Source organism: Sinohyriopsis cumingii, chromosome 15 (assembly GCF_028554795.1).
Source record: "Sinohyriopsis cumingii isolate HCF-2022 chromosome 15, ASM2855479v2, whole genome shotgun sequence".
Taxonomy (NCBI): Eukaryota; Metazoa; Mollusca; class Bivalvia; order Unionida; family Unionidae; genus Sinohyriopsis; species Sinohyriopsis cumingii.
In genome coordinates, this window is record NC_142975.1 from 122,416,089 (window position 1) to 122,443,509 (window position 27,421).

At 34.3% G+C, this 27,421-nt stretch overlaps 1 protein-coding gene across 6 annotated transcripts in view; it reads right to left on the reverse strand.

The window, feature by feature from the left end:
- LOC149782638 (protein broad-minded-like) overlaps window positions 1–27,421 on the reverse strand; it is a 185,661-nt gene that overhangs the window by 30,286 nt on the left and 127,954 nt on the right. For 5 of the 6 annotated variants that reach the window (XR_016414416.1, XM_089934131.1, XM_089934132.1 and 2 more), the window contains 6 exons: window positions 21,425–21,518; window positions 16,336–16,365; window positions 9,975–10,097; window positions 7,894–7,977; window positions 5,651–5,720; window positions 243–364 (listed from right to left, as the gene is read on the reverse strand). Coding sequence is in view for 5 of the 6 variants with exons in the window: in XM_089934131.1 (XP_089790257.1) it covers window positions 243–364; window positions 5,651–5,720; window positions 7,894–7,977; window positions 9,975–10,097; window positions 16,336–16,365; window positions 21,425–21,518 (523 nt within the window). In the remaining variant the exon portion in view is untranslated. The remainder of the gene's footprint in view (window positions 1–242; window positions 365–5,650; window positions 5,721–7,893; window positions 7,978–9,974; window positions 10,098–16,335; window positions 16,366–21,424; window positions 21,519–27,421) is intronic. The other variant, XM_089934133.1, reaches the window with a different exon arrangement.

Genomic DNA, 27,421 nt, shown 5'->3' on the forward strand with positions numbered 1-27,421 from the left:
TACCAATGCTATCACAGGAATAGATACCAATGTTATCACAGGAATAGATACCAATGCTATCACAGGAATAGATACCAATGCTATCACAGGAATAGATACCAATGCTATCACAGGAATAGATACCAATGTTATCACAGGAAAAGATATCATCATTTGTTTACTACCGCTTAAAACAAAATAAAAAAGTCTGTCTTATGATACCACTCACTGGAGCAAGAGCAAAAAGCAAAGTGTAAGGATACGTAGTTTTGAGTCAACTGGTTTCTGCTGCTGCTGCAGGAAAAGGGCACACTTTTTCAGCAGATGGCCCAGCTTCTCTGTTGCCTCGGATGATGTATGGATCACCTTCAGGTGGATACCATACCTGGAATTAGAAAGAGAATTATTTATTGTTGGCAGCACTGAAGTCAGTACCTAGTCTGGTAGGGAATGCAGATCTGAAAATCTTTTTCACTGAAATATCATTTTAATAATAAACAAGCATCAAACTGGAGTCAGAATGGGACTGGTTCATTAGTTCAGTTAGCATTGGAATGGGTTGATATTACTGGTGTGAATAAAGTGTTCTCAAAGTAGGAATACCTTAAGTAACCATGGTATCAATGATTCATTTTGGAGAAAAATGCAAGATATGTTTTACTTTCCTTCAAGTAAAGAGGAGGTGATCCATGGTTATAATTAATACTGTGGTTGCATATATTTTGTGGTTTTGAAAAAAGGACAATTTTATGGGCACCTAAATTCATGGATTTTCCTGTCAATGTATGCATATTTGTTGGTATTTAATTTCATTGATTAACCTTGACAAACACCCCAAATAAAGAACACAAAAGAAGAAAATTATGCCAACAACAAATGGGAGTAGTTTCAATAGTTAAAAACAATAATAACACCTGTACCAGCAGAAATCAAACACCTGTCAAGATCAATCACTTACACTCAACATCCAAGTAAGCTGATGCAGCCAACAACACTCAGGTAAATAATGATTAAAATACATGTGGATGGTTTCTTACTTAAAACATTGTCCATAATTGTACTTTCTGACAATTATGGCATTAACAGTGGCTTATGAGTGGTATAAATGAACTTAGATACCCCGTCAGTTTGGATATTTTCATAATTCCACATGTAAGTCAACACACATCCAGCCACCCTTTGCTCAAAAGCAATTAGCAGGCAGTGTCAATATTTGAGAGCCCATCAAAGTGCTATCTGAATTGAAAGACAATGGAATCATTTTTTGGTTCATGTAGAAACAAACTTCAATCAATAGACTTTATAATATAAACAACCCAAAAAATTAAAATCACACTTCCTCAACTGGTATCAAAACAAGAAACCATGACGGAAAAGGAAGATATCCACGGTAAAGATCAGTATACCATATTACGGTAACTTAAAACCAAGCTGATCATGCCAATTCATGCTGAACGAATAATTGTGGCTCATGCAAAAATGTGCAAAAGATTGGACATAATTATCTGTGGCATTGAGAAAGCTGGACTTGTTCAATTAAATAATGTTAGAGTGATCAACATTTGTTAATTTGTAAGTACAAAATTCCATGAAGTGTGAGTTTCAATACCATACTCTAATTAGTGTACGAGCACAGTGCATTGTTTGTAATTGTGCTTCAAGCAATAGTTACAGCATTTCTTAATGGGATTAAGGATTAAATGATGTGTGCTTTCACAGGGAAATTTTTCAACAACAGTTGAATGAAGAATCAACTAAAGTATCAAATCTAATTTTCATATACTAGTATCATTTATTATTCATTCTTTCACCTTCAGTAATACTAGTGTTTAAATATTTTCTGCTTTTTTCTCATTTCTCTTGATTTTTGCTTATCTCACAACAAAAGGATTTAAGGGAGAGAGTGGAAATTACAGCTACCAGATATCATATAGATGTGTGCATTAAATAACATTGGCCTTAGCTATGACATGTGGGAGCAGACATGTAGTGCACCTCCATCGGTAAAGGAGCTGCAGCTTGCGAGGCCAACATGATAGTCGAAGCAGAACATTAGAGACAGGCCAGGAAATCCCAAGCCAAGAACCCCACGATCTGCATTGCTGCCATCCCCTGTCTACAATTCCACAGAATATTCAGGGTGAAGATTGGCCTCATCAACCACCTACAGACCATTTGTACCTACTTTAACACTGGATGACTATAATGGTCCTCATCGTCTCGATGGACGAACATTAAATGTGTGCATATTGAAACTATATGAAATGCTTTATAATTCTATTTTTAATGAGTTAAAAGTAACAGTTAATATTTTAGCACAAGATTACAGTAATGACATACATGAAAATGAGCGAAACCACAGTAACAAGCTTGTGTAATATGTCCCTTAGAATATGAAAAGTCCAAACTTTCAGCTTGTGTAATATGTCCCTTAGAATATGAAAAGTCCAAACTTTCAGCTTGTGTAATATGTCCCTTAGAATATGAAAAGTCCAAATTTTCAGCTTGTGTAATATGTCCCTTAGAATCAGAGAAGTCCAAACTTTCAGCTTGTGTAATATGTCCCTCTGAATATGAAAAGTCCAAACTTTCAGCTTGTCTAATACGTCCCTTTGAATATGAAAAGTCCAAACCTTCATCCTGTGTAATGTGTCCCTTAGAATCAGAAAAGTCCAAACTTTCAGCTTGTGTAATATGTCCCTTAGAATCAGAAAAGTCCAAATCTTTAGCTTGTGTAATATGTCCCTTTGAATATGAAAAGTCCAAACTTTCAGCTTGTGTAATATGTCCCTCAGAATCAGAAAAGTCCAAACTTTCAGCTTGTGTAATATGTCCCTCAGAATCAGAAAAGTCCAAACTTTCAGCTTGTGTAATATGTCCCTCTGAATATGAAAAGTCCAAACTTTCAGCTTGTCTAATATGTCCCTTTGAATATGAAAAGTCCAAACCTTCATCCTGTGTAATGTGTCCCTTAGAATCAGAAAAGTCCAAACTTTCAGCTTGTGTAATATGTCCCTTAGAATCAGAAAAGTCCAAATCTTTAGCTTGTGTAATATGTCCCTTTGAATATGAAAAGTCCAAACTTTCAGCTTGTGTAATATGTCCCTCAGAATCAGAAAAGTCCAAACTTTCAGCTTGTGTAATATGTCCCTCAGAATCAGAAAAGTCCAAACTTTCAGCTTGTGTAATATGTCCCTTTGAATATGAAAAGTCCAAATCTTTGGCTTGTGTAATATGTCCCTTAGAATCAGAAAAGTCCCAAATTTTCAGCTTGTCTAATAAGTCCCTTTGAATATGAAAAGTCCAAATCTTCAGCTTGTCTAATACGTCCCTTTGAATATGAAAAGTCCACATCTTTCGCTTGTGTAATATGTCCCTTAGAATCAGAAAAGTCCCAAACTTTCAGCTTGTGTAATATGTCCCTTAGAATCAGAAAAGTCACAAACTTTCAGCTTGTGTTATTTTGTACCTTTATTAAAGTCTGGATGAGTGATTTCTTTTATAATTTTTAAAGTGAATATTTATGATCAAGTTATTGGCTAACTAACTGCCTCGTGATGTTTTTGATTATCTGTGAGTTAAAAGTGGGTGGTGGTGATTCTTTTCAAAGGCCCCTTTATTAGCAACAAGAATTGAAAAGCAGGGTTAGGCCAAACTTCAGGTATAGTTCTATGATTGGCAAAAACAGTACTCTATTGTGGTGGCCATCGGGGTGCAAAAAAAAACCAGTTTTCAATGCAACACAGAAATGTCAAGTTATGTGCTCTACTTCTCTTTTAACTAATTTGACATGCACTAGACCTTAAAACTTATAAAATGCATCCAAAGGCAATGGATGTATGCACATAGATATATGAGAGAGAGAGAGAGAGAGAGAGAGAGAAATCAAGAGTAATCTGAGATGCACCAAGCTCTAAAACTTTACAAGATGCATCCCAAAGGGCACAAATGTATACAAGAAGTTATTGATTAGAGGGAGAAAGAAAGATAATGTTAAATCATCATTTGCACAAAAATAAGTATAATTACCTCACAGCATGTAGAAAAGTATCATTATATCACAGCATGTAGAAAAGTACCATTACCTCACAGCAGAGAGAGAGAAGTATTACTTCACTGCTTGCAGAGATGTATCATTACCTCACAACATAGAGAAGTATCTTTACCTCACAGCATTGAGAAGCATTACCTCACAGCATAGAGAATTATCATTGCCTCACAGCATACAGAGAAGAATCATTACCTCACAGCATAGAGAATTATCATTGCCTCACAGCATACAGAGAAGAATCATTACCTCACAGCATAGAGAAGTATCATTACCTCACAGCATAGAGAATTATCATTGCCTCACAGCATACAGAGAAGTATCATTACCTCACAGCATACAGAGAAGTATCATTACCTCACAGCATAGAGAATTATCATTGCCTCACAGCATACAGAGAAGAATCATTACCTCACAGCATAGAGAAGTATCATTATCTCACAGCATAGAGAATTATCATTGCCTCACAGCACACAGAGAAGAATCATTACCTCACAGCATAGAGAAGTATCATCACCTCAAAGCAGAGAGAAGTATCATTACCTCACAGCATAGAGAATTATCATTACCTCACAGCATACAGAGAAGTATCATTGCCTCAAAGCATACAGAAGTATCATCACCTCACAGCATAGAGAAGTATCATTACCTCACAGCATACAGAAGTATCATCACCTCAAAGCAGAGAGAAGTATCATTACCTCACAGCATAGAGAATTATCATTACCTCACAGCATACAGAGAAGTATCATTGCCTCAAAGCATACAGAAGTATCATCACCTCACAGCAGAGAGAAGTATCATTACCTCACAGCATACAGAAATATCATCACCTCACAGAATACAGAGAAGTGTCATTACCTCACAGCATAGAGAAGTATCATTACCTCACAGCATAGAGAGAAGTATCATTATCTCACAGCACAGAGAGAGGAAGTATTACCTCACTGCTTGCATGATGTATCATTACCTCACAAAATAGAGAAGTATCATTACCTTACAGCATAGAGAAGTATCATTACCTCACAGAAGCATCATTACCTCACAGCACAGAGAAGTATCATTACCTCACAGCATAGAGAGGTATCATTACCTCACAGCATACAGAGAAGTATCATTACCTCACAACATAAAGAGAAGTATCATTACCTCACAGCATAGAGAAGTATCATTACCTCACAGCATAGAGACATGTATCCTGTCTCACAGCATAGAGAAAAGTATCATTATCTCACAGCATAGTGAGAAGTATCATTATCTCACAGCATAGTGAGAAGTATCATTATCATACAGCATCATACAGCATAAAGAGAAGTATCATTACCTCACAGCATAGAGACATGTATCCTGTCTCACAGCATAGAGAAAAGTATCATTATCTCACAGCATAGTGAGAAGTATCATTATCTCACAGCATAGTGAGAAGTATCATTATCATACAGCATCATACAGCATAAAGAAAAGTATCATTATCTCACAGCATAAAGAGAAGTATCATTATCATACAGCATCATACAGCATAAAGAGAAGTATCATTAACTCACAGCATAGAGAGAAGTATCATTGCCACACAGCATACAGAAAAGTATCATTATCTTACTTCATACTTAAAAGTATAATTACCTCACAGCAATTTTGATCCCTAGTGACTGTAATGGAGAAAGATTAAACTTCTTAACTGAACTATCATTCCCTGGAACAGAAAAGAAATCAAAATATAACATGAGCACCTTTTTATGATTATTATGATACATAATAAGTATTATACAGGCATAGGAGTGGAGGTACAGAATGTAATAAGTCTTTTACAGGCATTGGGGTGGAGGTACAGAATGTACTTTATTTTATATAGGCATTGGAATGGAGGTACATAATGTAATAAGTTTTGCACAGGCAATGGGGTTGAGGTATAGAATGTAATAAGTTTTATACAGGCACTGGGGTGGAGGTACATCATATAACAAGCAAGATTCAGGCACTGGAGTGGAGGTACATCATATAACAAGCAAGATTCAGGCATTGGGGTGGAGGTACATCATATAAAAACAAGCAAGATTAAGGCATTGGGGTAGGGGTGTATCATGTAATTCTGATGAAGGATAGGGATCATATTGAACAATCAAAATATTATTAAACACATTACGTGTGAGAAACAAAGTGTACTGTACATATTTTGTACTGGAAAAATGCAGGGTACATTATTTGGTTTTAAAAAAAACAATGTAATGTACAGTAATACTATTTAGGATAGGATATCTTGTGTACAATTTTTGGGGGAGGAGCAAAATTTATTTACAGTGTAATTCAGAATTACCATACTCATCTCTGCAGTCAACATTAAATATTCCTTTAAGTTTCAGTTTAAGCTCCTAGTACCAATCACCAGTGAAAATATTTTATTCAAATGTTTTTAGGTCCCTAGTACCAATTACCAGTCAAAATATTTTATTCAAATGTTTTTAGGTCCCTAGTACCAATTACCAGTCAAAATACTTTATTCAAATGTGTTTAGGTCCCTAGTACCAATCACTAGTCAAAATACTTTATTCAAAAGTTTTCAGGTCCCTAGTTCTCAATTCCAGTCAAAATATTTTATTCAAATGTTTTTAGGTCCCTAGTACCAATTACCAGTCAAAATACTTTATTCAAATGTGTTTAGGTCCCTAGTACCAATCTCTAGTCAAAATACTTTATTCAAAAGTTTTTAGGTCCCTAGTTCTCAATTCCAGTCAAAATATTTTATTCAAATGTTAATATAATGCTGATTAAAGGGATGTTACCAGAATGCTCATAATGTTTTGTGACTTGGATATCAAGTTGTCTCCTTTGAGCACATTATCTCCATATCACAGCAACAACAGCAAATCTAGTTTCACACTTATCATTTTAAAATGAGTTTTAAATGAATCTGTACCTTCAGTGATTTACCTGCACATGAGTCTGTGTTGGAACTGTACCTTCAGGGATTTACCTGTGAGTGTATCACAATGGCACCTTCATGTGGTGGAAGGCCTCCTGTAGGGATTTAGAGGGAATGGGTCAATAACTTTCATGTGGTGGAAGGCTTCCTGTAGGGATTTAGAGGGAATGGGTCAATAACTTTCATGTGGTGGAAGGCCTCCTGTTGGAATGCTGATCCGATCCCTTTCCCTAAACTGGGATCTGGAAGCCGATTCCCATTTCTCCATGGGATGAAATGGTGATCTGGAGGGGAGGGGGAACAATGCCCAATCCCTATCCCTGTACCAGAGGGAATAAAGGTCAATGGTACCCAGTGCCTGGTCACTGGGCAAAGACCCATCAGGTGACTCAAATCTGTAGGAAGGCTCTTTCCAAGATCTGACAGACTTAGATTTAAGCACTCCCATTGCCTAGGGGCTTGATCCCAGTCTCTGACAACTGGCTCCAAGGATTGAAAGGGTGAAGGGTGATGCTCCCTGCTTATGGGGTGGGCATGACAATGCAGCAACGTGCTCACTGCCCTCACAAAATGGGGAGGGTGCTGTGGATCAATTTGCTGGTTTATTATGTAGTAAATACAAAATCATGACATCATCATATGGTGTAAGTACAAAGAAATTACGGAATTACATAACTGGGGGAGTTCCTTTGTTGTGTTTTATTTTATTGAGTATAGTTTACTGTTTCAGATCTGAGTAATGTTGCATCCTAACAAATTCTCAAATTGATACTGCCCTTAGCATTAATGTTGAGCATCCAAAACCAAGAGGTCAAAGGTTGACATTTAGCACCATCATGTCCTAAGCTTCAAACTAATTTAGTGCTCTATTTATGAAGTACAACCTGCAGCTGTTGACTATGATTCAAAAATAGCACTGCTGTTTGTACAGAAACAAACTGTTTACCTGAGAACTGCAGGAGAGGAAAAATGGCTTCCTCGGTTATAGTGGTCATCACAGCTGCTGCCTGCTCCAACAACTTCTGTACAACTGTTAAAACAGACATATATAGAATTTGAAAAAATAAAATTTAAAGAAAAATACTATAATAGCAAAAGAAATTAAAATTCTTGGTAATATAGCTATCAAAAAAGAACATCAGCTCTGAAATATGAATTCTGCCCAAAGGGAGTTAGTCATAAGATTTCTAATGGAACTTGATACACAAAACGTCCTGTGCAGGGGTAGAGGGGTCACACAGAACATTCATAGGTAAAAATAGATTCATTAGATACCAGTCTTAGAGGTACATCCTGAGGGGATTCAACTGAAACAACTCCCCATTTCCACTTGTGAATCAATAACACAGAAAGTTGGCTATCTCAAACATAAAATAACCACCTCCATCTTAACATTAAACTCCTATAGAAGAGGTCCTCGACTCATACCTGGTACTGGTGTATTCTAAACAGGTCTATTATAAATTATTATATGTTATTATAAATTTCACTGTACCCACATGGGCTAGCAGATTTAGAAATTTACTAGTCCTGCTAATTTTTCACTTGCCCCTTCCACTCACCAATGTTGGCAACCACTGAAACTTTACTAGCCCTCAGATTCTGAAAACTACTAGCCCAAATTTTTTTTACTAGCCTTGGGCTTGCCGACTACAACTAATTTTGAGCCTTGCTGAATTACCATGCTGACAAAATATCCAAGACTGAAATACTCAGGGAGCCTGCAATTAAGTCTAAAGGAAAGCATAAATTATTTATTCATGCAAAACTATTTGGTTACAGTATGTTACATATTTATTTTTCCTGTAAAAACTAAAGTCTTTGCAGTATTTCTTTATTATAAATTATAGTTTTTGTAGTCTTATGCTCACTTACAGACTGGTTTCTGCAACTTTTTGTAGGATGTAATCTTATGCTCACTTACTGACTGGTTTCGGCGACTTTTTGTAGAATGTAGTCTGATGCTCACTTAGACTGGTTTCTGTAACTTTGTGTACGATATAGTTGTATGCTCATTTAAAAAACTGGCTTCTGCTACCTTAAATATCTGATTTTTATTTTATTTTTTTTACAGGTTTGCAAAGAGTATATTATCAAATTTAATTGGTAAACTTTGGGTTAGACTTAATAAGTGTATATTGTAATTACTTAAATAAATGTATATTGAAATTAATATAAGTGCATATTGTAATTATTGCAATAAGTATATTGTAATTAAAGTAAAAAGTGTATACTGTAATTATTTTAATGGCTGTGTATTGTAATCATTTTGATAAGTGTATATTGTAATTATTGTATTGACTGAGTATTGTAATTATTTTGATAAGTGTATATTACAATCATTGAGATAGGTATAAATTGTATTTATTGTGGTACATTGTAATTATTGTAATAAGCATATATTGTAATTATTGTGATATGTGTATATTGTAATTATTGTGATAAGTGAATATTGTAATTATTGTAATAAGTGTATATTATAATTGTTGTAACAAGTGTATATTGTAATTATTGTAACAAGTGTATATTATAATTGTTGTAACAAGTGTATATTGTAATTATTGTGATGGGTCTAAATTGTAATTTTTGTGGTAAGTATATGTTGTAATTATTGTAACAAGTATGTTGTAATTATTGTAACAAGTATATTGTAATTATTGTAATAAATGTATATTATAATTATTGTAATAAGTGCATTTTGTAATTATTGTAACAAGTTTATATTGTAATTATTGTAACAAGCATTTATTGTAAGTACTGTAATAAGTGTATATTGTATTTATTGTGCATAACAAAATATTAATGAACTTAAATTCTATATATTAAAAATTGGGTAACTTTCTGTACCTTTTTTGTAAAATTTGTTCATGTAAGTTGGTTTAAAACATGCAAAATTAAAGTACATGTAGTTAAACTAATGCAGAAACTTCAATCTGGCACAAATTCTTGAACAATATATTTTTTATTTTTTAAAAAAGCTTGTAATTTTTAGAAAGTAATGACATGAAAATATTTGTATTCAGATACCTTTTCCTTTGACTTGTTCTGGTTTGGTCTGTAACAATTTTACTAGTATTATCCGACATTTTTCAAGCCATGCCTTCCCTTTTTCTGGCTTCTTGCTATCCAGAAACTTTATCAACTCATTATCTGAAACAGTCAATACACAAACAAGTTATGCAAATTAGCTTATACACATTATGTGTAATACGACTGCAGGCAACACATTCTTGTTTATTTAGAAAGGACTGTATAATATTCATTCATTCATGTGTAATGGTAAACCCTAATTCTAAACCCATATAATATTCATTCATTCATGTGTAATGGTAAACCCTAATTCTAAACCCATATAATATTCATTCATTCATGTGTAATGGTAAACCCTAATTCTAAACCCATATAATATTCATTCATTCATGTGTAATGGTAAACCCTAATTCTAAACCCATATAATATTCATTCCTACATGTGTCATGGTAGACTCTAACCCTAACCCATATAATATTCATTCCTACATGTGTAATGGTAAACCTTAACTCTAAACCCAAATAATATTCATTCCTACACGTGTAATGGTAAAGTCTAACTCTAAACCCATATAACATTCATTCCTACACGTGTCATGGTAAACCCTAACCCTAACCCACATAATATTCATTCCTACATGTGTAATGGTAAACCCTAACTCTAACCATATAAATATCATTCCTACAAGTGTCATGGTACACCCTAAACCTAACCCATATAATATTCATTCCTACAGGCATAATGGTAAACTCTAACTCTAAACCCATATAATATTCATTCCTACAGGTGTAATGGTAAACCCTAACCCTAACCCATATAATATTCATTCCCATATGTGTAATGGTAAACTTACTTAAATAAAAATGGGACTAAAAATATAACCATTTCCATTTAGGTATTTCAAAATTTATCAACCTGCAGAAGAATTGAGAATAATCTAAATTGGTTACTTTTTTAATAAACATTTTCATCTACAGAGTTATTTATTTTCATTCATTTTCATCTACAGAATTAATGAAGAAGTGATATTTATTTATTCATTATAAGCTTTAGTTTTTCCTTTTATTGTTCATCTACATATATACATATGCATGATTTATATCTGTTTTCCTGTCTGCCTTTTTTCTTGCATCACTTTATGATTCTTATCTACACAGACTGTTAAGTCTGACACTCATTATTTTGCCCAAAACTGTCCTGATACTTCTGGCTTGAGCTGTAAGGTCTAACTCAAACTGTTTTGAGAATATGCAGCCTAGTCACCATCTGGAGACTAGACAAATGGAGCCTAGTCGCCCTCTGGAGACTGGCCATCTGGAGTCTAGTCACACTCTGGAGACTACCCACATGGAACCTAGTCACCCTCAGGAGTCTAGCCACATGGAGCTTAGTCACATTCAGGAGTCAATCCACATGGAGCCTAGTCATCCTCTGGAGTCTACCCATATGGAACCTTGTCACCTTCTGGAACTACCCATATGGAGCATAGTCACCCTTTGGAAACTAGACATATGGAGCCTAGTCACCCTCTGAAGTCTAGCCAAATGGAGCCTTGTCACTATCTGGAGACTACCCATGTGGAGCCTAGTCACCCTCTGGAGACTACCCATATGGAGCCTACTTACCCTATAGAGACTACCCATATGGAGCCTAGTCATCCTCTGGAGTCAAGCCATATGGAGCCTAGTCACGCTCTGAAGGCTAGCCATATGGAGCCTAGTTACCCTGGAGACTACCCTTATGGAGCCTTGTCAACCTCTGGGGACCAACCATTTGGAGCCTTGTCACCCTTTGGAGTCTAACCATATGGAGCCTAGTCACCCTCTGGAGACTACCCATATAGAGCCTACTTCCCCTATAGAGACTACCCATATGGAGCCTAGTCAACCTCTGGATTCCAGCCATATGGAGCCTAGTCACCCTCTGAAATCTAGCCATATGCAGCCTAGTCGCCCTGGAGACTACCCTTATGGAGCCTTGTCAACCTCTGGGGGCTAACCATTTGGAGCCTTTTCACCCTTTGGAGTCTAGAAATATGGAACACCTAGTTACCCTCTAGAGCCTAGCCATATAGAGCCTAGTCACCCTTTGGAGTTCAGCCATATGGAGCCAAGTCACCTGCTGGAGACTAGAGATGTGCATACATACACACACACACACACACACATGCGAGGTATAAGCACAATTATTGCTATTATAAGTAGCTAAAAAGTGTAATTTGGGTGTAAAATGTGTAATCTATATATTACATGCCAGAATTACAGCATGTATGAATAAGATATATTTATTTTTGCTGCTAACCTGGTTCTGCAGCTGGTCAAAATTCTTGTTGTTGTTGTTGTAGGGTTTAACGCCATTTTTCAGCACAGGATAGGCTATACATGGCGGCCAGTATTAATGGTGGAGGAAGAACCCGGGAAAACCCCGGAAAGAACCACCGACCCACGAGAAGTTACTGGCAAGCTTTCTCACATATCCACATTGGCCAAGCCCGAGACTCGAACCCATGCAGACAGAGGTGAGATGGCAGTGATCCGTGACGGAGAGCGCTTTAGACCACTCGGCCGCTCGGGGCCCCCAAAATTCTTGTCACAAAGGGCAAAATCCGTATGGGTTAGAACCAGAATACAAACACAAAATATACTGAAAAATTAATTAAATTCAGCACTCACTTCAACTAGTCTCCAAGTCCAACTTTCACTGAATGATTGTGAATGGGAAATTTACAGTAAGCATGATCATGTGCTCTATGTGCTGAATTAAATTACTCTATTTTAAAGTTTCTAAAGCAGTGTTTTGAAGTTTGAAAAGATCCATCTGCTCTAACAGTTTCTGTTATATAACATCCACAAATCACACTGTAAAGTGAAATGTTTATCATATAGCACCATTTTATTTAAAAGTATAGACTGGTCTGCCAACTAACTAGCTTATGAATGTAATCAATCTGTGAGGCAAAGTTCAAATTTGAAGAAACCCATCCGTTTTCTTGGAAATGGGTCATATAAAGCTGTATAAATAGCAAATAAGGAAAGCAATCTTACACTATTCTTATGCAACAGTTGCCTTTTTAAGAATAATCTTATATATATATATATATATATATATATATATATATATATATATATATATATATATATATATATATATATATTCAAGGTTTAGCTTACAAATAAATGTGTTGCTGGTTGGCAAATTATCTGCAAGAGCACAATGAAACTGTACACGATAAATATTCAAAGAGAGCACAGTCAAACTACACACAATAAATTCCAAATCAATCTGTGTACAGTGCAATGCAAGTGATCGTAAAAGAAGAAGTCCCATAGCTCTTGTGTAAAAAGCTTCAAAATGAAAAAATATAATGCAACATGCATTTGAGGAGATAAACAAAAACTAGGCATTGATATAACACAGCACCATGAAAATATATATCTAATTAATAATTATATAAAATGCTGCCATGAAAATATATGCAATTAATAATGATATAACAATGCCATGAAAATATATATGTAATTAATAATGATATAATGATATAAAATGTTACCATGAAATTATATATGCAATTAACATTGATATAACACACTGCCATGAAATTATAAATGCAATTTCCAATAACAAAATTCTGAAACTCTATAGATGAACATACCAATCTATATAAATATTGTTGCTCAAATTTATTCCATGCAAATCTGTAACAATGAAATGAAGTAAGCCACATTGTTTAATGTAAATCTGAAACAATAAAATGAAATGACCCACAAAATTAAGCAGAATTATTAACAGATGCCAAGAATGTTTTTCTTCCTTTTTAAAATACCATTAAATTAACATAATGAAAATCATCCTGTAAGCGTGAGACCCTTCATGCAGGAGAAATTAAAGTTTTAATCGATCAGACTGAAAGACTATCACCAGTTGTAATGATCGGAACAATTGATCTTACACTGGCCAAGTTAGAACAAATGATTTTACACTGGCCATGATACAGAACAATCCTTCCATGGTTTTAGGCTTCTAAGTTGTAATGATCGGAACAAATGATTTGGTACTGGCCAAGCTGGAACAAATAATCTGACACTGGCCAAGTCGGAAGAAATGATTTGACACTGGCCAAGTTGGAACAAATGATTTGACAATGGCCAAGTTGGAACAAATGATTTGACACTGGCCAGGATACGGAACAATCCTTCCATGGTTTTAGGCTTCTAAATTGTAATGATTGGAACAAACGATTTGACACTGGCCAAGTCGGAAGAAATGATATGACACTGGCCACGATACAGAACAATTCTTCCATGGTTTTAGGCTTCTAAGTTGTAATGATCGGAACAAATGATTTGGCACTGGCCAAGTTGGAAGAAATAATATGACACTGGCCAAGTTGGAAGAAATGATTTGACACTGGCCAAGTCGGAACAAATGATTTGACACTGGCCAAGTTGGAACAAATGATTTGGCACTGGCCAAGTCGGAACAAATAATTTGAGACTGGCCATGATACAGAACAATCCTTCCATGGTTTTAGGCTTCTAAGTTGTAATGATCAGAACAAATAATTTGACACTGGCCAAGTCGGAACAAAAAATATGACACTGGCCAAGTCGGAAGAAATGATTTGACACTGGCCACGATGCAGAACAATCCTTCCATGGTTTTAGGCTTCTAAGTCAGATTTCAAAAGTATGAGAAGTCAGCAAGAACAATTCAAGAGCAGAACATCCACAAAATCATCAATGTCATTGTTGTATGACAAGTAGTACCCATGTCTCATCTACAACTTTCATAAATTAGGAAACAAAAACTAATTCTTTATTCTGTATAATATCTGCACAGACTCAAAAAAGCACACATCCATCTTTTCTGCCAAATTTTGTATAAAAAAAAGCCACTTCTAAGCACACATCTTGATCCAAGCATGGCCAGTGGGAGGAAAGCAGTTGCTAAAATACACTTAGACTTTCATTATTTTCTCAGAACCTACCACCATGTATGCTTGATATATTATTAACCATTAATATTTTGGGGTTAAATCAATCTAAAAGATTGAGCTTACACTTGTTTTGTTGGGTATCATCATATTGGGAGAGAGAATGTACCTCCAGAGAGAAGAGTTACCAACACAGATAAAGAGAATTAACTCTTGTAACATGTACATGTACATGATGAGGATACCCTTATGATATTATCAATGTTCTCTAAAACATCATGAAATTCTGCAAATAATAATTTTTTAGTGCACAATGTGGGTATGATTATGTCATATACATTATGTTCACTTGTTTCATTTTGAATAAATCAACCTGAAATGGAAAGTTTTATTTGGAACTCAAACAGAGAATTCACTGATTCACTTCAAATATATGATAGTGCGAGCCAAAATCAAACTCAATATGTAAGACAGTGCCAATCAAAATCAAACTCAATATGCAGGACAGTCCTAGTCAAGATCAAAATCAATATGTAAGATAGTCCCAGTCAAGATCAAACTCAATATGTAAAACAGTCCCAGTCAAAATCAAACTCAGTATGTAGGACAATCCAGTCAAGATGAAACTCAGTATGTTGGATAATCCAGTCAAGATCAAACTCAATATGTAATATAGTTCCATTCAAGATCAAACTCATTATGTAGGACAGTCCCAGTCAAGATAAAACTTAATGTGTAAGACAATGCCAGTCAAGATCAAAACTCAGTGTGTAAGACAGTCGCAGCCAAGATCAAACTAAATATGTAAGACAGTTCCAGTCAAGATACAACTCAATATGTAGGACAGTCACAGTCAAGATCAAACTCAATATCACACTGTGTATTTGTGTGTGCTGACTGTCACTCCATCTGCAAAATGTGAGCTTCTCAGTGCCAAGGTCACATAGAAATCATACATTCTCAAAATATTAACACTGTGCCTAAAATATGTAAACAATTCACATGAGCATATTTAGAGTAGGTGTGGCAAGTATGGATGCACACTTCTGAAAACATATGTGAACAGGTTGCTCTTAGAGGTCAAATATTTCTTCTTGGTGTTATTTACTTTTAGATTTCTAATCCTTTCATCAAAACTTGGATTGGCATGTGGGTCTCCTTAAATTTATATAACACTGCAACCCCTGATGAATATTCTGATCATACTATGGAAATGGTTTTGATACGAAATGAGCATATATCCCCCATGCCCTTTCAGAATTCTTAGCTATACAACTATGTTGGCAAACAAAATAATTCCCTCATGATAAACTCTCTCTAAAGAATCTTATCTACAACTGATGAAATCATGTTGGCTGCTTAGCACTGAAAAGAGTCAAAGAGGCAAAGAGTATAGCAGCAGCAGCAGCAGCAACCAGAACTGACCTTCCTCCTCTTGAGAGGTGTATATAAAAGCTGTAATTGAAGTTAAGTGATAAAAGAAATTTGTACCATAGCTATCCACAAAATTATGGAAAGAAAGAAAGATAAAAGAATAAAGAAACAAAACATGTAACTGATTTTTGTTTAATGGTTGTTTGACTTCAGGAATTAGCATCTAAGTGTTTTATTACTATTTAGTCTACAAAATGTTAATATTAATATCTCTGTGACAATTCACCAGAGTGTAATATTTAATATCACTATTACAGTCCACCAGAGTGTACTATTTAATATCATTATTACAGTCCACCAGAGTGTAATATTAATATCACTATTACAGTCCATTAGAGCATTACTATTAATAACACAATTACAGTCCACAAGACTGTAATATTAATATCACTGTTACAATCCACCAGAGTGTAATATTAATATCACTATTACTGTCCACCAGAGTGCCACTGTGATTAAAAACTGATCTCCACTGCCTATTTGAAGATCTGACAGCAACCACTAATTTTATCAGCCAATCAGATGAAGTCTTATTTTTTCACATTTGAGAGACTTAGCAGTATGGCTGAAGAGTATCAATGTGTGACAAATGATTTGATTCACTTTCAGATTTCTGAAAGCTTCATTTCCAGTGGATAAATTGAAGGTCACCAGAACATGACCCTTAAGCAGTCACTGTCAGATTTTCATGCAGGACAATGGAGATTTGTCTTTAATCAGATTACAAGAGCTTAATGTTGATATCACTATTACAGTCCACTAGAGTGTAATATTTATATCACTATTTTGAATGTAAATATTAATATCTGTTATTATCCACTGAAGTATAATATTCAAAAGCACTATTATAGTCCAGTAGAGTGTAATATTTAATATCACTATTACAGTCCACTGGAGTGTAATATTAATATCACTGTTATAGTTCACTAGAGTGTAAATAAAACTCAATTCATACATTAATAACTTGATTGTCCAGCATTACTTGAATGGCTTGTTCACTCCTCGTGTAAAGTTCTTCCTAGTATAGACCTCACAAACTGAAAACAATTTAAAAGCTCAAACCAAAACTTTAGGAGGATAAGCAATATTCTGAGTTTACAACCAATACTCTAAGTGTACAACCAATACTCTGAGTTTACAACCAATACTCTAAGTGTACAACCAATACTCTGAGTTTACAATCAATACTCTAAGTGTACAACCAATACTCTGAGTTTACAATCAACACTCTAAGTGTACAACCAATACTCTGAGTTTACAATCAACACTCTAAGTGTACAACCAATACTCTGAGTGTACAACCAATACTCTGAGTTTGCAATCAACACTCTGTGTTTACAAAGTTGTACGCTTGGGAAAAATCGCAGTCTTCTCTGTTGCAACTTTCTAAAAGATTCTAAAATAATGGTTGTACTGGCAGATAAAATCTTTCTTCAAACCAAAAACTGATTATTTTTCAATATGCTATGCATTTAGCTACTGAGACAAGAAAAGTGGATTGCAGTAACCTACAAACAGTGGTGCTATACTCCCCCAAATACTTGCACATATCAAATTTCAAAACAGAAGGCTAGGGAGTGTGGATATGAACCTATATACAAAATTTTCAAATTGCTAAATAAAAGTAGCAAGCAAAAGCAGCAAAGTTTTGTCTCCTTGAAACAATTACCAAAATGGTACAAAGCCAAACTCTTTGATCCTTGTATTGAACAGACATAGAAAGTAATCAAGTTTACTGGTTCAGTGGACAATAAATATAGTAGAAATGCAGAACGTGTAACAAATAACCAATGATCTTGAAGTTCAAGATATAAATAATCAGTGACCTTGAAGTACAAGATACAATCTATGGCTATAAAATACAACAAAACAAAATGTCTGCCAAATGAAATGTATAACACCTAGCATCAGCATGTAATTCATACAATATTCATACAATACTAAACTGTTTAATCTTACAAAGTATGATTAACATTACTCTGTATTGAGTATTATATATATATATATATATATATATATATATATATATATATATATATATATATATATATATATATATATATATATATATATATATATATATATATATATATATATATATATATATGTTGTGACTGATCTCTAAGTTTATAGAATTTTGTGCAATCCATTTTATGACTGACCACTAAGTTAGCTGTTGTTGTTGTTGTTGTAGGGTTTAACGCCATTTTTCAGCACAAGATAGGCTATACATGGCGGCCAGTATAATTGGTGGAGGAAGAACCCTGGAAAACCTGGAAAGAACCACCGACCCATGAGAAACTACTGGCAGGCTTTCTCATGTACCAACGTCAGCCAAGCCTGACACTAAGTTAGTATAATTCTGTGTAATCCAATTAGTGACTGACCACCAAGTTAGTATCATTTTGTGTAATCCAATTAGTGACTGATCATTAAGTTTGTAGAATTTTGAGCAATCCATTTTGCGACTGACCACTAAGTAAGTATCATTTTGTGTAAATCCAATTAGTGACTGATCATTAAGTTTGTAGAATTTTGAGTAATCCATTTTGTGACTGATAACTAAGTTAGTAGAATTTTGAGTAATTCATTTTGTGACTGATCACTAAATAGAACTTTGAGTAATCCATTTTGTGACTAATAACAAAGCAGAATTCTGGGTAATTCATTTTGTGACTGATCGCTAAGTAGAATTTTGAGTAATTCATTTTATGACTCATCACTAAATTAGTAGAATTTTGAGTAATCCAATTAATGTTAAGATCACTATGTTTGTAGAATTCTGAGTAATCCTTTCTTTGCTAAGATCACTAGGTTCGTAGAAATTTCAGTAACCCATTTTGTGTTAAGATCACCATGTCAGCAGAATTCTGAGTAATCTGTTTTGAGTTAAGATCATCAAGTTTGTAGAATTTTGAGTAATCCATTTTATGTTAAGATCACCATATTAGCAGAATTCTGAGTAATCCATTTTGAGTTAAGATTATCAAATTTGTAGAATTTTGAGTAATCCATTTTGTGTTGTTGTTGTTGTTGTTGTTGTAGGGTTTAATGCCATTTTTCAGCAAACGATAGGCTATACATGGCGGCCAGTATTAATGGTGGAGGAAGAACCCAGGAAAACCCCGGAAAGAACCACTGACCCACGAGAAGCTACTGGCAAGCTTTCTCACATACCCACGTTGGCTGAATCCGAGACTCGAACCCACACAGATAGAGGTGAGATGGCAGTGATCCATAACGGACAGTGCTTTAGACCACTCGGCCACTCGGGGCCCCCATTTTTTGTGTTAAGATCACTAAGTTTGTAGAGTTCTGTGTAATCCATTTTGTGACTGATCACTAAGTTTGTAGAATTCTGAGTAATCCATTTTGTGCTATGATCACCAAATTTGTAGAATTCTGAGTAATCCATTTTCTGTTAAGACACCAAATTTGTAGATTTCTGAGTAATCCATTTTGTGCTAAGATCAACCAAGTTTGTAGAATTTAGAGTAATCCATTTTGTGTTAAGATCACCAAGTTTGAAGAATTTTGAATAATCCATTTTGTGTTAAGATTACCACATCTGTAGAATTTTGAGTAATCAATTTAAGATCACCAAGTTTGTAGAATTTTGAGTAATCCATTTTGTGTTACAATCACCAGGTTTGTAGAATTTTGAGTAATTCATATTGTTTTGAGATCACCAAGTTTGTAGAATTCTGAGTAATCTATTTTGTGTTAAGATCACCAAGTTTGTAGAATTTTGAGTAATCCATTTTGTGTTAAGAGGACAATGGTCCTTACATGAAATTAGTACAGAAGTTTTATTGCTCCTCATTGCATACAGGTTTGCAATGCATAGTCTAATGTACTACATTTTGTAATATAATGTACTACATTTTGTAATATAATGTACTACATTTTGTAATATTATGTACTACATTTTGTAATATAATGTATAGGTATAAATATGTAGTACATACTGTAACATACCATCCAACTGAATATGTTCTACCTAGTATAATATACCATACAGTTAAATATGTGCTACAAATTATATGTTATACAGTTAAATATGTACTACATTGTAATGTGTACAACATATTCTAATATATAGTACATTTTATTACATATTACATATTGCAATATACTGGACATTTAAATATGTACTGCACAATTAAAGCACCACACATACACACAATATGAGGACCTGCTTGTATACTGGCAAATATAGAATGACACTTAGTTTACCAGAATATGAAAAAAGCAAGACATTAAAATCTAATTTATAAAGGAATGCTAATTGTAAAGGAAAGCTAATTGCACAAGAAAAGCCAATTGGATCAGAAATATAATTTGTACAGGAAATCTATTTGTACAAGTAAAGCTAATTTGTATAGGAATGCTACTTGTACACAAAAGGTAATTGATAAAGGAAAGGTAATTGTACAAGAAAAGCTAATCTGTACAGCAAAGATAATTTGTGCAGGAAGTCTAACTGTACAGGAAGTCTAATTTGTGATTATATGATGCTGCTGTTACCAGTATAAACATTATTTGCAATTTATAATGTAACAATATCAACCTACAATAATGCAAAAGTAATTCATGAATAATACTGAGTTATTTTTTTAAGGTTTGCTTTTTGCTTAATTTTATGTCGCAATGTGAATTCTTCATTTCTTTGGTTCATGAATACACAACTGGAAATACGCAGTAAAACACTACCTTTTCCATCGAGCTAGGCATGAACCTACAGCTGCAATTCTTCATTATTTTTTGTTTAAATATAGATGATTGACAGCAGGCAGTGGTAAGATGAGCAACTTTTCTGTATTATTAATGCTCAAGTTTAATTTTATAAAATTAAGCAAAACATACTCCTTTCCAGGAAATGGAATAAGATGGACCATTCAGTAAATTTTGCTGTTAATTCATACACCAACATATTTTATAAAATGTGGAAATAATATGAGACATTTTTTGAAGTTGTGATATTTTATGGTGACTGCTATGAATGTATTTATTTTCACATACAATCATCTTAGCACTCTGTGCTGCCAACTTCTGGTGTGTTCATTTAGAGTTATCTCACCTTGTTTCATAGCTGAGCGCCCCTGGTTAGAGATGTACTCCTTGGGTATGGGATATGAAGTGAACATTGGATAAGGGTAGGGATTTTCCTTGTTCTGAAAACAAAAATTTTAACATGCTGAACTTTCCCATACAAGATTTTAAGGCTGTAACTAAATGCCAAGCAAATTTACATAGTATAATTTACTGAAAAATGTACATTGTATAACTCTGGCCCTAAATGTTTTCATTTTTGGCAAACTTTACTTCCAAAATTAAGATTTATATAATATCTGCATCACTTAAAAAGTCAACTAGAAAATATATATCATCCAGTCCCCATTTATGTAAGGACTCCTACTGAAGTCTTCCAGTCCCACTTATGTAAAGACTCCTATTGAATTCCATAGTCCCTACTTATGTAAGGACACCTATTGAAGTCCTTAGTCCCCACTTATGTAAGGACTCCTACTGAAGTCCACAGTCCCCACTTATGTAAAGGTTCCTACGGAAGTCCCCAGTCCCTAATTAAGGACTCACGTTGAAGTACATAGTCCTTACTTATGTAAGGACAACTACTGAAGTCCCCACTTATGTAGACTCCTACTGGTCCTCCAGTCCCCACTTATGTAAAGATTCCTACTGAGGTGCCAAGGCCCTCAATCATGTAGAGACACCTAATTAAAGTCTCCAGTAACCCACTTATGTAAAGAGGTCTTAGTACTGTTGCATCCATCACTCTAAATTTGCATGATACTTATATTCCAGTACTGTCATGAGTGGCTGAGTGGTCTAAAGTGCTCACTGTTAAAGATCACTGCCATCTCATCTCTGTCTGCATCAGTTCAAGTCTCGGGTTCAGCCTATGTGGGTATGTGAGAAAGCCTGCCACTAGCTTCTCGAGGGTTGGTAGTTCTTTCTGGGGTTTTCCCAGGCTCTTCCTCCACCATTAATACTGGCTGCCATGTATAGCCTATCTTGTGCTGAAAAATGGCATTAAACCCCACAACAACAACAACTTGTATTCTAGCAGTGTCAGTTTATACACTGCCTATGCAACACATTTTTTCTATAGTAACATAAAATTACTTAATACAGAAAATTCTACATATCCAAATATACCTCTAAAAAACTTGCTTGGCATGAGGATCAATGGTAATATTTAAAGACAGACAGACAGATATAGCTACACTATATCCCCTCCATATTGAATACCAGGAGGATAAGGTCTACAGACAGACAGAAAGACAGATTAGCTACACTATATTCCCTCCATATTGCACATCAGGAGAAAACTGCCTACAGACAGACAGACAGACAGACATAGCTACAGTATATCCCTTCTATATTGCATATCAGGAGGATAACATCTACAGACAGACAGACATAGCTATACTATATTCCCTCCATATTGCAAACTAGAAGGATACTGTCTACAGACAGACAGACAGACATAGCAACACTATATCCCCTCCATATTGCGTATCAAGAGGATAATGTCTACATACAGACAGAAAGACATAGCTAGACTATATTCCCTCCATATTACATACCAAGAGGATACTGTCTACAGACAGACAGAAAGACAGACAAAGCTCACTATACTCCCTTCTTATTACGTATCAGGAGGATACTGTCAACAGACAGAAGGCAGACAGACAGAGAGACAAAATAGCTACATTATATCCCATCCATAATACATACCAGGAGGATACTGTCAACAAACAGACAGACAGATTATCCCCTGCATATTGCATACCAGCGATATAATGACTAAATGAATGAAATATACTCCAGACACATTGGTTTTGCTGAGGGTAGTGGGGATTTTTGAAGCATAAAAGTTGGGAAGGAATGGATTCTATTTTTGTGGTGGTGGTAGGAATTTTCGGAAGTCCTTAGTGGGGAAGGCACAAGGCAATGTTGTTTGTTCTACAAACTCTCACAGGTGGTAGAGAAAGTTATATACACGTACACATCTTTCTTTTATGTGGATCAACATTAAGTTTGGATCAAACAGTATTTATTTGCATGTCATTGTTAAAAGTACGTAACTCAAACAGATCAATAGGACTGAGCAACAAGTGTTGGCTTATTCTGAGCTCTCTTCTCATTAACAATAATATTTACTTTTATAATGTGTCTAGTTCATATAATTAATGAAAGCATAATATTGTAAACAAACATACTAATGAAATATTAAAAGAAAATTTTACACAAAATATTGTAATTTTATTATAATGACTTGCAAAACAATGAGAAAAATAAAGAGAAATTAGTAAAATTTTGCACTGATTGATGGGGTGGGGTTGTAGATAAAGGATTTTAACTTCAGCTCAGGCAGTATGTATATATCCACTCAGTATGGAGACACAAGTGATCAAGCAAATCTCTTAATTGGAATTATGTATTTACGGACCACGCTGAAGATCTCCTTGTTGACCGCAACCCATTGCAAGTGGTTTGTAATGAATAACAAAAATTATATCTGTCTTGCCGACCTCAACTGATTGCATGGGTTGCCAATTAATAACAAAAATTATATCTAAGACAAAATGCATTGTAGTTTCAGGTTCGCTACATTAACATCTATTGCCAGATAAATGGTTTTTGAAAAGATCATCATTTAATATACTACAACCAATTATAAATCTTGTGGGCAAAGTTTCTAGTAGTCTTTCTCCTTGATATTAATTGGGAGTTTTTCAAGGTTCATAATTTGGTGTTATTAAAAGAGGGTTGTTTAAAGCTTTAAAAGAAAGAAGATTTCATTCTGCAATAGACTTTTAAAAAGATGAAGTTTGGTATAGATTTTACCTCACAAAAGGCATTTGGAGGTTTCTTCTTTTAATTGTCTAGTACCTGCCAAATCCTTCAAGGATCCTGGAGACATGCCTTGATACAATTTACAACATGTTATCATTCTATATTTGTAGTGCCTTACTGAAAGTCTTTCCCATTTTGCCTCACCTTAAAAACGTAGCATATAATGCTGATGTATTGCCAGACAAATAATTCATCTTTGTCATACTGGATGCAGTTATCCCAGATAATATACCCATACTCTTAAAGAGGTATTGTGTCAAATAAATACAGAAGTTCTTTTGATTTCCTATCGAGTCTAAATTTCAAACATCATAGGATGTCTAACCTTTTCCACGCTTATGTAGTTATTTCCTGCATATACCAAGATAGGGATTCATTTAAAGTTTGGTCCAAGTGTTTATGAGAAGTGACGATAAGTTTTGATTGCTGTCTGGAGCTGACAGCTGATGAAAATCACTGCTTCTGTGTGCTGGGGAAATATATTTGAAATATCACAAAGTACACAAACTTTGCATGTCCATGATATACACAAATAAATATTCCAAGTGTTTTACTTCTAAAAGTGTTCTAATAGTTTTATAAAAATTTTAAACAATAAAAAATAACAAAAATAAATTGTTATCAAGTTCTAAAAGTGAGAACTGACATGAAGAACAGGTAATCATGTAGGAGGTTCATATCAGAAATAAGGTTAACCTGTGAGCTCTAAAACCATGCAACCCATCATTCAAATATCTTAATAAAGAAAATTTAAGATTTTTTAAACCTGTCTTAGGACATACACATTGCTATTTTAATAACAAGACTCATCAGGTAGGAAATTCAGAGGAATACATTTACATTTTAACCACGTGTAAATATGCCAAACACAGACTGGTACCTTAGTGGCTTCACTAAGATGAACTGTAATGCATTCTTATTCTTTTGAAAAAATTTCTTTCTACACTTAGCTGAGCTGTAATGTACACCATAGAAAAGTCTTCTTTCTACACTTAGCTGAGCTGTAATGTACACTTTAGAAAAGTCTTCTTTCTACACTTAGCTGAGCTGTAATGTACACTTTAGAAAAGTCTTTTTTATACACAAAGCTGAGCTGTAATGTACTCTTATTCTTTAGAAAAGTCTTCTTTCTACACTTAGCTGAGCTGCAATGTACACTTTAGAAAAGTCTTCTTTCTACACTTAGCTGAGCTGTAATGTACTCTTTAGAAAAGTCTTTTTTATACACAAAGCTGAGCTGTAATGTACTCTTATTCTTTAGAAAAGTCTTCTTTCTACACATAGCTGAGCTGTAATGTATTCTTATTCTTTAGAAAAGTCTTCTTTCTACACTTAGCTGAGCCATAATGTATGCTTTAGAAAAGTCTTCTTTCTACACTTAGCTGAGCCATAATGTATGCTTTAGAAAAGTCTTCTTTCTACACTTAGCTGAGCTGTAATGTACACCATAGAAAAGTCTTCTTTCTACACTTAGCTGAGCTGTAATGTACACTTTAGAAAAGTCTTTTTTATACACAAAGCTGAGCTGTAATGTACTCTTATTCTTTAGAAAAGTCTTCTTTCTACACTTAGCTGAGCTGCAATGTACACTTTAAAAAAGTCTTCTTTCTACACTTAGCTGAGCTGTAATGTACTCTTTAGAAAAGTCTTTTTTATACACAAAGCTGAGCTGTAATATACTCTTATTCTTTAGAAAAGTCTTCTTTCTACACATAGCTGAGCTGTAATGTACTCTTATTCTTTAGAAAAGTCTTCTTTCTACACTTAGCTGAGCCATAATGTATGCTTTAGAAAAGTCTTCTTTCTACACATAGTTAAGCTGTAATGTATTCTTTAGAAAAGTCTTCTTTCTACACTTAGCTGAGCCATAATGTATGCTTTAGAAATGTCTTCTTTCTACACATAGTTAAGCTGTAATGTATTCTTTAGAAAAGTCTTCTTTCTACACTTAGCTGAGCCATAATGTATGCTTTAGAAAAGTCTTCTTTCTACACTTAGCTGAGCCATAATGTATGCTTTAGAAAAGTCTTCTTTCTACACAAAGCTGAGATGCAATGTACTCTTATTCTTTAGAAAAGTCTTCTTTCTATACTTTCTGAGTTAAATTGGACGTTTCTTTTTAATCTTGAGAAACTCCTTAACATAAAGAAAGAGATAATTGCAGAAGGTTGCAAAACTGCAAAACTATCTTCATCCATAGTGATGCTAAGTAAAATAGAGGTAACAAAATTTAATAAATTCTCAAGTCCATTTTACTTGTCATAGTTCATCAACTTGTCATAGATCATCAACTTGTCATAATCATCAATTTGCAACAGATCATCAACTTGTCATTGATCTTCAACTTGTCATAGATCAAGAATTTGTAATAGATCCTCATCTTGTCATAATCATTAATTGGTAATAGATCATCAACTAGTCATTGATCATCAATTTGTGATTGATCATAGACTTGTCATTGATCTTGAACCTGTCACTGATCTTCAACTTGTCATAGATCATCAACTTGTCATTGATCATCAACTTGTCACTGATCATCAACTTGAAATAGATCATCAATTTATAAATTTGTTGTAACAGATAATCCATTTGTATATTTTTGTAACAGGTCATCATTTTGTATATTTTATAACAGGTATCAAACTGTATATTTGTTTGTAACAGGTCAGCAATTTTTTGTAACAGATCATCAAACTGTATATAATTTGTAACAGATCATCAATGCATATATTTTTTGTAACAGATCATAAATTTGTAGATTTGTTTGTTACAGATCATCAAATTGTATATCTTTTGCAACAATCATCAATTTGTATACTATTTGTAATCGATGATAACTAATGTATTTCTTTCAAGGAGAAACAAATGAATTGTGTGATGCTTTTACCTGTTTCATTTTAGGGTGTGACACCTGCCATACAGATATATATATATATATATATATATATATATATATATATATATATATATATATATATATATATATATATATATATGTGTGTGTGTGTGTGTGTGTGTGTGTGTAAACATTGATAAAATATCTATTTACATACTGTTTTGTTTTTTGTTCATCTATGTAACTGTTACTGTTTTTTGTCTTTGGCAACCAAGTTGAAAAAGGAATCCATAAAAGTGCTTTGTTATGTTTGTTTCATCATAGGTCCTAAATCACTGTCTTTGCCAGACATGTCAG